General features: G+C 38.0%; 2 protein-coding genes across 2 annotated transcripts; both read right to left on the bottom strand.

Annotated features, from left to right (window-relative positions):
- Positions 1–4,613: 4,613 nt before the first annotated feature.
- Positions 4,614–6,041, bottom strand: LOC127872586 (uncharacterized). Its single transcript, XM_052415912.1, has one exon. It carries the CDS (start codon positions 6,039–6,041, stop codon positions 4,614–4,616), a length of 1,428 nt encoding a protein of 475 aa, XP_052271872.1.
- Positions 6,042–6,092: 51 nt separating this feature from the next.
- On the bottom strand, positions 6,093–11,357 carry LOC127872585 (uncharacterized). The gene is made up of 3 exons (XM_052415911.1): positions 11,299–11,357; positions 6,808–7,237; positions 6,093–6,494 (listed from the first exon to the last, which is right to left on the bottom strand). Exons 1-3 carry the CDS (start codon positions 11,355–11,357, stop codon positions 6,093–6,095), a joined length of 891 nt encoding a protein of 296 aa, XP_052271871.1.
- Positions 11,358–12,135: the final 778 nt, after the last annotated feature.

Below are 12,135 nucleotides of genomic sequence, written 5' to 3'. Positions count from 1 at the left end.
ACCGTGTGACCCAAAAATGGGTGTGGTGTGTAGAACTCATCAAGGTGCATCTACATCTGAAGTTTCGAAGTTGTAGGTGGAAGCACTTTGATTTTAGAGCCAATGTTAAGGTTTTAGCACGACGCCTACGACGGACTGGCTGGCTATGACAATAGCTCGGGTTTTCTCCGAAAACAGCCTTGCTAAAAAAAAATAACCTGTCGTTACACATTAAATACATCTCTGTTCATAAAATCATAATGGGACTTTGTCTTTTAAACCTCCGAGTTTTAAATTGTAATTGAAAAAAGAACATTCCATATGAACAAAATTCAATTTAATTAATATTGAACTTCTTTTAAATTAAATAGTAAATTGAAGATCATTTAATCAAGTTTACAATTTTACAACATGTACAACAAAATTATTCGTTAAAATATATGATCCCGAAGTTTCCATCAAAGTGTGACTGTTATCTCTGATTCAGGCATTGTTCATTGTTTTTCTAACAAATGCCAGATACACTAAATTGTGGTAAATTCATCTAGGAAATGATAACAAACTATGATCACAACAAAAACAATCTAGAAAGTAGATACACCTAAAAAACAATGAAGTATTGGATTTACGTGAGAAGAGAATTGTATAAACAGTTTGTTGTAGGAGAAAAAATCAAAGGGCTGAAGTCACTGAAGTTGTTCGCTGTTGTATAATCTTAAGACGCAATTCAGTTTTCAAAATTATGTTACAGCTTTTTAAAATCGCAAGTTTGAAATGACCACAACCCATTCAAATTTGTCTTAAAGCACAGGTCGAGATGTGTGTTTTTTCAAATCATTGATACAGCTAATCAGTGTACACAGGCTTATCTTATTTGACATGTATTAAGCCCTGTTTCCTCTTAAAGCAGCCAATATGTACAGATTTCAATGATAAACACTAGACTGGCCAGCATTGTCTTACAAGCTGTTAAATACACACTATGTAGTGTACCAGTGAGAACAGGCAGATGAGGTGGTTAGAGCAAACGCTTTAAACACCAGAGAAGCAGTATAAAATGTCTACTTTTCAGTTGTACACTGGTGTGTAAACAGCAGAACACAAAAATGATTATTTTCAAAATATTTAAGTTTGTTTTTAATATTTTCCGATGAAATTTGGCATGCATATACTTTAGTATACACACAATATGTTTGTGTAATTTGGTGGTTGTAAGTTATAAAGTTAGTGACTTACAGAAAAGTTTTAAAAAAATGTGTTGTTGTCTGCTTGAAATTCAAATTTCCCTGTAAATGCTAAGCACCGCCCATTTGAAAGGATATGAACTTCTCTCAGCCAATAGCTAGCGGATGACTCAAATCAAGTTTACATGTAAATACAGATTCAACACAACACCAAATTGCTGTCTGCTCAAACACCTGTTTCTGTTTATAAACACTCTAATGTTATCAGCAAATCACTGGCAGATAAATGCAGCCAACTAGTTAATGTAGGTTAACATTTTACATCGAAAAATCAAGCAAGTGAGATCCGGCTTTTTAGCATTTGTCGTCTGCTAAATTTTACTGGAGTTATCCACACAGGCAGTCATGGGTTATGGTTCCTACCGTAGCTAAGCTATACTGATTTGCAAAATTGCGTTTGCACTATTTGTGAGCTTTGCTCACAAATAAAAATGAAATTATAGAATAAATGTGCACAAACAACATCAAAACAAATAATTATGCTGATATAAGATATATAACATGATAAATTGCCCAATACTATGCTAGATATTATGATATATGAAATACAAAATACTGCCTTAGTAGAAAGTAGACTTGCTAAAGTATTTGAATTTGAATAGCATCTTTGCACAAAACTATTACATGATTGTTAGTTTCTCTTCTTCATTTAATGGCATTCTTTTCAGGTGATATGTGTTTTTAATGTTTTTATGTTAACACTTATAGCCATAAAAACATATTGCAATAAGTTCAAATGATGCATTGAAAATTAATTGCATTTTTTCTAAAACAAATATTTGCAGCAGAAAATAATGTAAACTAGAAATGGCGCGGCAGAGGCCAACGCATATCCCCACGCCGCATGTTTGACCCAGGGTTGGTAATGGGGCCCTGCATAATTGAGGTTGACCGTATTGTCATAAGAGAAGTTCAGTATCTATTAGAAGTGAATTGGTGTAGAAATGAAGAAATTATAGTAAAAGGCAATTTTGGATGGGCGTGGCCTATATGGGCGGGGTGCCCCAGGGTTGGTAATGGGGCCATACATAGATGAGAATGACCGTATTGTCATAAAAGAGGTTCAGTATCAATTTGAAGTAAATCGGTGTAGAAATGAAGAAATTATAGTAAAAGGCATTTTCGGGTGGTTGTGGCCTATGTGGGTCGGGCGCCCCAGGGGTTGGTAATGGGGCCATGCATAGTTGAGATTAACCGTATTGTCATAAGAGAGGTTCAGTATTAATTTGAAGTGAATCTGTGTAGAAATGAAGAAATTATAGTAAAAGGAAATTTTGGGTGGGCGTGGCATATGTGGGCGGGGTGCCCCAGGGTTGGTAATGGGGCCATGCATAGTTGAGATTGAATGTATTGTCATAAGAGAGGTTCGGTATCAATTTGAAGACAATCGGTGTAGAAATGAAGAAATTAAAATAAAATAACAAAAAATGAGTGAAAATATCTGACCCGGCCCCGCCCCAACCCCCATAACTTTTGACCCAGGGGTCAGATTAAAATTCCAAATAGTGCAGGGTCGCACATATGCTCATAGCTACCATGTGTGTAAGTTTCAAGGTTCTAGTGCTTAAAGTGTAGGAGGAGATAGTGGCCAGGACGGACAGACGGACAGACAGACGGACCGACGGCGGAGATAACCACAATATCCCCACGCTTTTCAAAAAGCGTGGGGATAACTAGAGGTCATGAAAATACAAACAAGAGGGCCTGAAAGGCCCAAAGTCGCTCACCTGAGATAAAAAGAAATGACCTGTTCTTTGCAGCCCATGATATCAATGAAACATAATAATGTTCTAACCAATTTTCATGAATAATGAACAACAAATGGCCCCCTGGCGGCCATGTTTTTTTTTTAACAGACCTGAACCATTTTTGAACTTGTCCAAGATATGTCCAAATTTTATGAAGATAATGTGTCTTCTAGACTGTTCACATGTTTTCACTTTATACATATAAAGAAAACTGCCCCACCACCTGGTGCCCATGTTTTTCCACTTTTCACGACCATTTTCAAACTCGTCCGAGACATCCACATAGCTAATGTTTTAACAAAATTTCATGATGATTAGGCAAAAAAATGTGACTTCTAGAGTGTTCACAAGCCTTTTTACTATATAAATATAAGGAAAAAGACCCCCCTGGCGGCCATGTTTTTTTACCGATCCAAACCATTTTCGAACTCAACTGTCATATCCAGGTGTGGTATTACGGTCTCGTTTGCTTACGCAAGTGAACCGGTCACGGGATGGTTATGGGCTATGTTACTTTGCGAGCACTTATGTAATGCGGAAATATTTATTCGACAAACGCTTATTTTCGGTCAGGATGACACCGCTGATTGGTTGTAATTCAATTAACCAAAGGTATTGCCGTTTACTTAAATATAATTTTATAAACATATTATTCAACAGTAGGCTGTTTTACACTAAACAATTAAGAAATATGAAAATGTATCGATTTTATATTTAATTTCATTAATATTGTGTATCATTCAAATTTCATAAATATTGTGTATCATTCATTACCGTTTTATTTTCAATTTTCTGACATCGTTTTAATACATAAAGCCTGAAAATGATTAAAAGTGATAAATGAACTCTGCAAATAAGAAAGGTAAATCTTGACTTTGAAGGTTATTCTGATTCTAATTTGTATCTCCAAAAACTTATAATTGAAATTATTTCTTTGTTTTCATAGAGTATCCATTTGATATGTGTTAACATATCTTAAATATGATTATATAGAGTGAATTATTATGGAATCTTGTTTTGATATGAAGTTCCCATTTAAATAACATATTTTTTGTTAATTGTTAAAAACATGCATTTAATACTCCTTCTGTGAAATAAAATATATCAAACACTTCAACTAGCTTGTGTTACTGACCACTGATATTAACATCTGGCACAGAACACATTAGGAGGGTAATTAAGTACCTAGGTATGACGTACCCTTTGGGTCAAAAGTACAGATACGCCAACAGGGTATACATAATACATAAAGCCTGAAAATGATTAAAAGTGATAAATGAACTCTGCAAATAAGAAAAGGTAAATCTTGACTTTGAAGGTTATTCTAATTCTGATTTGTATCTCCAGAAACTTATAATTGAAATTATTTCTTTGTTTTCATAGAGTATCCATTTGATATGTGGACAAATTATGACTGTTGGTATATTTTTATGCCTGCTGTTACATTTATTTGTTTGGGTCATTTTTCAACCAATCATTTTTGCCGCAACAGACCGAGATTTTTTAAAGAAAATAATTAAATATTTAACAATAAATTTAAAAAAATCTATACGGAAGAATAAAGATAGTTGATAAGCTTATTCATGTGTTTGTTCATATGTTTTTGTCCTTTAATGATTTTGACTTGACTTGATCCTGATTTTTATTTGTCATCTGCTGCGGGATTAGTCCCAGTAGTTGGGGTAGGCAGCAGGCGGCTAGAGCGTCTAACCCCTGATTTCCACGCTCCTCTGTTCTGTGGGTCAGTGTCTCCCATTCCACAGGTGTGCAGGTCATCCTTAATACAGTCAGACCATGATTTTCTTGGTCTCCCTCTACCTCTAGCACCAGGAATGGCCATCTTCGAGATTAAATTGATGCAAGAGGTGGCACGCTCGACATGCCCATACCACCTCAGGCGTCTGGCTCTCAGTGATGCAGTGACTTCTGGTATCCCTAGTTTGCCATACAGCATGTCAGTGTGGACTCCGTCGTCAGGTTTGATGCCGCAGATCCAGCGGGCCATTGCTCTGTCGTTTCTACGAAGTCGTTGTAGATCAGAAGCGGATGGTGCCCACGCTTCACTACCATGTAACATAGCAGAACGGACACAAGCATTGAACACGGTGCCACGGATTTTAAGGGAAACTTGTTTCGACGTCAGTATTGGTAGGAGCTTCTTAAACTTTCTCCAGGCAATGCAGCATCGGGTGATGATGGCAAGTTCGCAGCCTCCCCCAGCACATAGCGTGTCACCCAGATAGCAGAAGCTGGCCTCAACATCAAGCTGTGAGCCATCAATGACCACCTGGGTAACATGTCTTCCATCAATTGGGCGTGCCTGGTCCATGCATCTCGGGAAAACGTAGTCCGGGTTGCTGGTGATTCTTCCCTTGATGCCACTGCACTTTTTGTGCACCCACAGTTTGCACTGGGTACACTCAATCGAGTTCACTCCCACTCCACACCTACATACCGCACAGGAATATGCTCCCGCATCGCGCAGAAGATTCAGTCCAGGGCCGGTGATCAAGAGCTTTGTCTTCTTAATTTTGACCCTCAGCCCCTTGCTTTCCATTCCATCCTTCCAACCTTTCAATCTGGAGAGACACTCCTCCAATGAGTCCGCGATCACAGCAAGATCATCAGCGTAGAGCAGCTCCCATGGAACCCCGGCGCGAAATTCCCTCGACAGAGCCTCAAGCACAAGGATGAAAAGCAGGGGACAAAGAACAGAACCCTGATGCACCCCTACTTCGACTCCAAATTCCTCGCTATATTGTCCGTTGACACGCACACGGCACCTGGCGCCTGTGTACATACCCTGTATGACACGAACTGCCCATTCCTCAACCCCTAGACTCATCAGAGCCCACCAGAGGACCTTTCTTGGAACTCTATCAAATGCTTTCTCAAGGTCGACGAAGGCAATATACAGTGGCTTGTTTGCTGCATTGTATTTTTCCTGTAGCTGGCGTATGATGAAGATTGCATCAGTCGTACCTCTACCAGGAACAAAACCAAACTGCATACCATCGATATCGACCATCTCGCGTATGTGGGTGTCAAGTACACGCTCTATCAGTTTCATCGTCTGGTCCGTAAGCTTTAACCCACGGTAATTCCCTCTGTCTAGAGCCTCTCATTTACCTTTGTAAAGGTTAAGGATGTGGCTCTCCACCCAGTCCTTGGGGATCACACCATTGCTGAAAACGACCTCAGTCAGCATTTCTGTTCCCTCTTCACCAGCTGCTTTCAACATCTCGGCAATCACACCTGACGGTCCAGCGGCTTTGCCGCATTTCACCTTGCAGAGGGCTTTGCGAATTTGTTCTACTGTGACTAGTGGAGGATGCCCTTCCACAGGAGCAACTTCAGGAAGTAGCTCACTAGGCCACTCAAACTCAACGTTTAGTAGCTTTGAATAGTGTTCCACCCAGGCTTTCATTTTCTCATCATCACTGAGGGACAGTTCACCCGCATCATTTCGAACACATTTCTCACCAACAACATCTTGGTTTGTCCTGTCCATTTGCTTGGCCAGCTTGAAGATGCCTCCATCGTATGGAGAGAGGTTCGCGAATTTCTCTTTCTCAGACTTGGACTTGGCTTACCAGACAGCTTGCTTTGAAGCACGTTTAGCCTCGCAATAGGCAGCTTTGGCGACGTTAGCCTCAATGATACGGCCAGCTTTATCCAGTGCTTTGAATGTTTTGTAGCGGGTTCGCTTCAACTTCACCGCAACTTCAACATCCTTGTCCCACCACCAGGTTTCCCTCTTCCACTGGTGGTTTTTGGAGAAACCGCAAAACTTCTCTTGCTGTTTCAAGCAGGGGATTCTTTATCCTCATCCAAACCTCTTCAACAGTATTGGCAAGGTCGACATCGCCAGTAACGACTTTTTCAGTGAAGGCATCACGGAACTTGTCTGCCACAGCCTTATCCCTCAGCTTCAATGTGCGAATGCGAGGGGTGGATTTACGTTTGTTGACTTTGGGGATGAAAATAGTGATATCACAAACAAGAAGATTATGTTGTTGGACACAATCCTCAATTGGAATTACCTTCACATCGGTGATTGCTCTGCGATACCTCTTTGGGTAGAGGATATAGTCAATCTGCGTTTTAAGATTTCTCGAGCAGTGGGTGACAAGATGGCTCTCCCTTTTTACAAACCAGGTGTTACCTACAACCAGATCGTTGGCTAGAGCAAATTCTAATACTCTCTCTCCCTCCTTGTTGCGGACACCAAAGCCTCGACCACCGTGTACGTCGCCAAAACCATCACTTTTGACACCGACATGGCCATTCCAGTCCCCAAGAGGTACAAGAATTAAGTAGATTTTATTAAGTAAAATAATTTGAAAAAAAAATGTTGACCCCGCAGTAAATGCTATATTCGAAGAAAATGGCGGCGCAATTCGTTCAGAGAGCTATAGAAATTATTTTATCATGCGGTAGAATTCTACTTGGTGATCGAAGTAGGAATGTTTTGAACGAATTTCTCCTGACCCTTAATTCGTTGTTGCTGAATGTTAGGAGAATGTGCACCAAACATCCGAGGATGGAAGAACTTGCTAACATCATTGTCCGTATGATTGAATCCATAGAGCAACATAAGAAGTGAGTTTTGTTTTAATAAATTGAATTAATGATTATATGAATAATAGTGTTGGCACATATTTAAAGTGACAATGCATATTTTGATGACCATCATTTCAAATATATGGCCAACAGTGTTAATTATGGCTGATTCTATGTCTGGATATTTGTTGGTTAGGGTAGCATTTGTTGCAATAATTCAACTCTCAGCTGTATAACCCAATGCCGCCATAGCAAAAATCATCAAAGGCTCTGGAAGTACGTTTATATGGACCAGGGTAGCTTATCATTTTATTTCATGAGTGGGGACGATTGAACTTAACCGGTACGTAAAAAAAGAATGGAAAAGCGTATACTTTTGTCGTTACTAAGCATGCAACACCTAACACAAAACGCAATTTCATTATTATGCGAAGTACTGAGCAAAATAAAATATAATGGTCAGGACAAGATGTTTTTGGGTCAGGTCATGTTAAATTTTGGTCCCTGGTGCGACCCGACAACTGGCTTCAGAAGATAATGTCGAGCCCTGAAATGTACGATTCACTGACCATTTATTTACTCAAACCGATAAATATGACAAACTGTCAAAAACACAAACAGCTGGCGATCTCTATCAAACTCTTAAAAAAGTTGGTTTACTAAGAATAAATCTTTATCAACTTAAACTTATCAAGTACATGTAGTTATTTATTATTTTGTATCCATGTATGAGTAATTAAACTTTGTAGACCACACTCGACAATGAAATAAAGCTTGACATGATTTTGATATATCAAAATTGATTCTTTTAAACCGTGTAATCTTTACACAAATCTGACATAATCCTATTGTAATTGTGTTGGATTTGTGTCACTTTGACACAACTTTGTTTTAGGTTTTAATGGGCTTATTGTTCCACCGCCCTTTCTAAATCAGGCCAATGGCATTGACCTGCTATTCTTTATTTTAACACATTTTTTAATTTAGTGTAACGCTAGTTCGCCATTTACATTTCGCAGTTTCTTAATACAACCATATTTTATGGCAGTTTTTATTAAAAGAAGGGACGAGGCCGTGCAGTAACCCGGGTTTGCTGGCTGCATTGCACCCCCTCCCTTCGCCTTAGACACCCCACCCTTTCCCCTTCAAACGCGAAGAGTCACAAAAGACTGGAGTGCACGGTGCAGTGTCTTATATCTTGCAAAACCCTTACTTAGCCCGCTCCGGGGTAATACCGACTCCTTGGTATTATTGTAGATTTTCTTAATATTGCCATCTTGTTCATTATAGCCAATAATGTACCTTTGTATTTTCCTTAATTTTTGTTAAAATTGCTATTTTATATAGCAAATAAGGTACTTTTGTACTATTTTCTCTTTTGTTGTCCCCTACATTTAATTTATATTGGAGAGATAAGAGCTTTTTGTGTTTTATTTTCTGCATTCAAATATTAAATTTGTATGCCCCCTTCGAAGAAGAGGGGGTATATTGTTTTGCTCATGTCGGTCCGTCCACCAGATGGTTTCTGGATGATAACTCAAGAACGCTTTGGCCTAGGATCATGAAACATCATAGGTACATTGATCATGAATGGCAGATGGCCCCTATTGGTTTTCTGGTCACTAAGTCAAAGGTCAAGGTCACAGTGACTCAAAATAGTAAAATGGTTTCCGGATTATAACTCAAGAATGCCTAGGCCTAGGATCATGAAATTCCATAGGTACATTGATCATGACTGGCAGATGATCCCTATTGATTTTCAGGTCACTAGGTCAAAGGTCAAGGTCACAGTGCCTCGAAATAGTATAATAGTTTCCGGATGATAACTCAAGAGTGCTTACGCCTAGGATCATGAAACTTCATAGGTACATTGATCATGACTGGCAGATGACCCCTATTGATTTTCAGGTTACTAGGTCAATGGTGGTAATGTAACGACTCGCCCCCTTAAGACTCGCCCCACTTTTTAATGTACTCGCCCCACATGTATAACGACTCGCCCCCCATATATAACGACTCGCCCTATCAAAATAAAATGTTATATGATATATGGTAATATAAATGAAATCAATTTATAATATGAATTTTAGGTCCGGCATTGTTTGATTACTATCGTTCAGCGTTTTTTTGCCTTATACCTGACGTTATATACGTCTATTGCAGGCATATTCTGAAAAGTAATAATTTTTATTTTATGATGTTTTTTTTACATCTTTGTTCGGTGACAATATTATAATAAAGCAAGACTATTGGATATCGGCACATTTGTCTCACGGACACAATTCATCTGTAAGATAATTTTTTATTTATAATTTTAAAATTACCATTATAATCTTAAATCTACCTATTTATTACCTGTTGATCTGAATGCACAACACACGTTTTAAAAATCTTTTTTCATATTATAAAACTGCGTATAAGTCCTTTTGTGTTTTTCACACAAACTTTACTTTAAAATGCTAATCAAATGGCGTTTCTTTTAAATTTTGGTGTGAACAATTAGCGCGGAAAGTTTTCAATGGTTTCAAATAAACATTAAATGCGAAGTAAATGGCGGTTCTTTTAATTTGTAGGTGTGAACAGTTATCGCGGAAAATTTGCAATGGTTTCAAATAAACAAGAAACCGTTTGTGATAAATCAATTAATTCCACGATTTGTTTAATTGCTTTAATTTTTTTTTAATAATGATTTTTTATTTAACATGTATATGATCATACAACATAGTGATTGTACAAAGCAATAAAGTTCAGACATGTTATACAAGGTATGCTAATATATTATATATATATATATATATATATTTATTTTTTTTTAAAGAGAAAAAAAAGAACAACAGAGGAATAGTTATGAAAAATGATGAGTTGTATAAAGTCGGAAGAAAGCATACTGGACTTGTGTGTTTTGTTGTATATTCACAATGATCTTGTCAGATTGAAAAATAAAAATAAAAAAATTAACAAAACTATTTTAGAGAGATAAACTAACATTAGAGTGAAATGTATATAAGTGGACAAAACATTATGAGAATTTAATCCGATTCCATTTTTGTTCAAAGATTTGTAATGTGTCATTACTGAGGGCTATTTCTTTCTCAATCTGGATGTTTAATTACTTTAATGGTTATAACTTTAATTGAGTAATACGTGCCACTGCGGAGTTTAGTATTTAAAGATGTATACATGATTATAGTATACCATTATTTTAAATTGATAATTCGACTAACACCATGCCTGCGCCTCATTGTTTGTTTTGTCTACGACGGGTGTACCAAAACTCCAGAGCGGTAACATGTGACAACTGTTCACGGGGGGATCACATAAAATGTGGAAACAGTGGTAAGTATTTCTAAAACGTACAATCGAAGATAAATTATTTTTTTGCGTTGTAGTATTTTCGTGTGTCAACTTTGCACTCTGTATTTGCAGCGCAGCATTGTTTACTAATATATATAAAAGTGTATAAAACTGTTTTTCTCTTGTTATCTATGCTTATATTATAGTCTATGTATATCAGAGATTGAATAAACTTTGTACTCTGTATTTGCAGCGCAGCATTGTTTACCTATATGTAATATATATATATATATGAACAAACTTTGAAACAAATACGTTATACAGTTTATAAATATTTAAGTATATAATTTCAGGGATCACAGATGAGCAATACGACGCCGCTGTTGCCGAAAATCGGAATCTACAATTTGTGTGTATGCGCTGTCGGCACAACAACACCGATGAGAATGGTGATCTGATGGACGAGATACTAATCCTTGATACCGGATTCGACAAACACCACCATGGAATCAACAGAAACGTCAGCCATGTCACTCCTTGAAGAGGAAATGGAAGTTGACCACGCGTTCGACATCACACGACCGGAACGTGAAGTCCCTTCGGAAGAAATGGAGCAGTCGCTACATGAAGCCACAGTGACGGACATCGTACCCACTGCTCCAGTCACAAGATTGTCGGTAGCGGAACACAGCGATCAAAGCCGAAGCTTGCGTCATCCGACGGATATTCGTATGTGGTAAAGAGAGAACTCAAATCTGGTGACGCAGTTTGGCGATGTAGTGTGCGCGGGAAGTCCATGGCATGCACAGCGTTGGTTAAGCAGTCCGGCAACGTCTTCACTCCTATGTCAATCGAGCACATCCATCCAAGCCAGGTCTTGCAAGTTCTATTCAGCAGAAGGCAGAGGTAAATGCAAATAATACGTATATTTAAATTAAGGTTGAACAGAGTAAGAATAAGTCAATAAAGAAATACATGCAAATGAATATAAATAAGTAGAAATTGTATATTTTATCATGTTTTACAGCGGCGGCTATGCACGCTCTTGACACTTATTTTTGAAAACAAGAATGAACTTCTTAAAACTTGATACATACAGATATGCATACGAATAAGCTTTTCCCATGTTCACATATAAACATCGTTAAGGATATATTTGCAGATATTTAAAATGATTTTTACTTTACTTGCAGTTGAAAAAATGCGCTTTTGCCGATGTCTTTGAAACAACAACGAATGTAATTAGGCACGTCTACCAGCAACTGCCACCAACCGACGACCAGCCTGAAGCTGCGCGATGTTCACAG

The sequence above is a fragment of the Dreissena polymorpha genome, chromosome 3, assembly GCF_020536995.1.
Source record: "Dreissena polymorpha isolate Duluth1 chromosome 3, UMN_Dpol_1.0, whole genome shotgun sequence".
Lineage (NCBI taxonomy): Eukaryota > Metazoa > Mollusca > Bivalvia > Myida > Dreissenidae > Dreissena > Dreissena polymorpha.
This window is presented reverse-complemented; position numbering and strand designations above follow the sequence as displayed.

Coding starts and splice junctions, on each gene's coding strand:
- LOC127872586 (XM_052415912.1), bottom strand. CDS start 6,041: ATGAAACTGATAGAGCGTGTACTTGACACCCACATACGCGAGATGGTC.
- LOC127872585 (XM_052415911.1), bottom strand. CDS start 11,357: ATGGCTGACGTTTCTGTTGATTCCATGGTGGTGTTTGTCGAATCCGGT. Junction 7,238..11,298: donor GAATCCGGTATCAAGGATTA/GTATCTCGTCCA, acceptor CGGTGTCAAAAG/TGATGGTTTTGGCGACGTAC. Junction 6,495..6,807: donor TTGCCAATACTGTTGAAGAG/GTTTGGATGAGG, acceptor GGCATCTTCAAG/CTGGCCAAGCAAATGGACAG.